The sequence below is a fragment of the Electrophorus electricus genome, chromosome 13 (genome assembly GCF_041902795.1).
Source record: "Electrophorus electricus isolate QZ-2024a chromosome 13, ASM4190279v1, whole genome shotgun sequence".
Classification (NCBI taxonomy): Eukaryota; Metazoa; Chordata; class Actinopteri; order Gymnotiformes; family Gymnotidae; genus Electrophorus; species Electrophorus electricus.
The window spans coordinates 5450001-5452500 of record NC_137509.1 but is presented as its reverse complement, the minus strand read 5'-3'; the positions used below and the strand labels follow the sequence as shown (position 1 = coordinate 5452500).

The 2500-nt window shown below is 42.2% G+C and overlaps 1 protein-coding gene across 3 annotated transcripts in view; it reads right to left on the bottom strand.

The window, feature by feature from the left end:
- tada1 (transcriptional adaptor 1) overlaps window positions 1–2500 on the bottom strand; it is a 7830-nt gene that overhangs the window by 4466 nt on the left and 864 nt on the right. For 2 of the 3 annotated variants that reach the window (XM_035519652.2, XM_081694741.1), the window contains exons 3-5: window positions 2229–2294; window positions 1124–1224; window positions 259–471 (exon numbers count right to left, since the gene is read on the bottom strand). In XM_035519652.2, the coding sequence (XP_035375545.1) occupies window positions 259–471; window positions 1124–1224; window positions 2229–2294 (380 nt within the window). The remainder of the gene's footprint in view (window positions 1–258; window positions 472–1123; window positions 1225–2228; window positions 2295–2500) is intronic. The other variant, XM_081694740.1, reaches the window with a different exon arrangement.

Genomic DNA, 2500 nt, shown 5'->3' with positions numbered 1-2500 from the left:
GCACACGCACGCACGCACGCACGCACGCACGCACACACACACGCACACACACACGCACGCACACACACACGCACACACACACGCACACACACACGCACACACACACGCACACACACACGCACGCACACACGCACGCACACACGCACACACACACGCACGCACACACACACGCACACACACACGCACACACACACGCACACACACACGCACACACACACGCACACACACACGCACACACACACGCACACAGATACACACCTCGATAGCACAGACCATGGTGCTCACGGCTTCCTCGGCGACATTGTCCAGGCCCATCTCGAAGGCAGTGACCATCATGCGGGCCTCAAGCTGGCCGCGTGTGGGCAGCAGGAGCGTGTGCACACTCAACCTCAGCTCCTCGTCTTCAGCGCCCGGCTCACGAGGGCTGAACGGCTGCGCTCCGCTCAGAGGGTTCTGCGCCTGAAACCGGTGCTGCATACACACAAGCATGCAAACTGACAATACACACTAGGGCTGCACGATATATTGGTTTGATAACCGCTAACGCGATGCTACTCATATCAAAGTCACAATGTATAAATGAGTCCTCACTCTAATCACTACTTCTCAGACCATCAGAACATTCTATTCACCCAGTACAAGGTTTTGGAGACGTTGCTATCAGAGATAAAAACTAGTGCAGTGTCACAGAAACCTATTGAAGGTTCTGTGTGCAAGAACAGCTGAGGGATTCAACAAACATCTATTATTTAGACCAAAATGACTCAAGTCTTCAGCCTTGTTAAATATTCTTGTATGTGATTGTTAAAAATTCAGGCATGTTTATAATGAGGGTTTGTAAGTGGTTGTAATACATTGCAAGGCATATCACAATCACAATATGTTGCAATACAACTGATGAATGATATTTTGTGCCTATCCAGAAACCCTAATACACAGGTATGATAACCAACAGTGTGCTTCACTCCAGTTCTGTTGTGCCACACCATTACACAAGTTTGGACTTCCCCTGTTCAACTCATCAGTACTAGGGCCAATAGTCAAGGAACATTTTTAGGCACTGAAGGAAAATTACCCTGTTTTTAACTAGACTCCAACAGAGCAGTAAGGACTAAGGACTTACATCAAATTTTTGACGGACAGAGGAAAATTTCTTTTTGCCTTTATTTGCCTTGCAGGGTTTTGAGGTAGAACTGCCTGGCCACGGCAACGAGCCGGCGCCATCTGGTGGAGAAAAGTATGAGCGCACAACTAAAAAAACCGATAATAATGATGGTTCAAAAACATATATAAAAGTATATTCGGAATTTTTGCCGCTCAACTGTTTCATTAAAGACTAAATTAATGCTAATTTATTTATTAATAAATCAAATCAATAATAAGAACAAAACCATAAAAAAGCAGACAGAAGTGTTAGTCTCAGGCCAAAGTACAGACCAAGTTAAGAGAATGCTATCCGTCTATGAACACGCCACAGCTACCTTTTTTGATTATTTAATATTTTCCAATTTAAGGAAAGACAGTATATCCTTAGGCCATTGAGCAATAGAATCTAGTATCTAGCTATTAAAGACTTAACGACAAAATGTCTAACAGCATCCAACACTGAGCCAAGTTTGATCTTCAGGAACCACAAAAACTGGTTTGTTTCGAGTAGTTTAGACACCATCATAAGAAAAAAGGTCTATGTGGCTTAGACTGCACAGCTAATCAAGACATCTGCTGCATATGTTGCAGATATTTGGGTATATTTCAGACATCTGGGCTTCGGAGAAATAAACTCTAAAAAAACCCAGCTCACGTGCAGATTGCAGCTGTGTGCGTGTCCTGTCGACAGCTGCGTTAAAAAGCATATGCAGCTTATTAGCTTGTTTTTGTTTAATTTTAGCTATGCAGTGGTCACGAAGAAACATGAGCTGGTCCCAGATATGAGTGACTTAAGATGAACTCTACTATAATCCTCTTTTTCACATGGTACCTTGGGAAGTAAACAGGAATAACAAGGAAACTAGAAATAACTAAGATTTTTGGGAAAACATTCCTTTACAACATATTACTATATATATATATATATATATATATATATATATATATAGATAGATAGATAGATAGATAGATAGAGAGGTGAGCAGACTCTCTACGAGTTTGTGTTATGCAACCTTTTTGACAGATAAAGGGGGCTTTGTCAAAAGCTTTCAGCTGCGTGTGGTAAATTCAGTGACTCGTACCTGGTGTGGATACAATAATCTGACATCGTGTCAGAATGGCCAACAGGAAGTCGTTGTGAACGTGCACTGTCGAGGGAAAAACGAACAAACAAACAAAATGCGCCATTTCTTTCCATAAACGAGAAAAGAAATGCCTGATCTACCAGTTATCCAAAGATACAAACGGCCTAAACCAAATTTCGAACTACAAATAGCAAGGGATGCATAACTTTAAGCCAAAACAGATACCGAACAACGTACCTATCTGTTAAAAAGCAAATGGGCACTGAGAA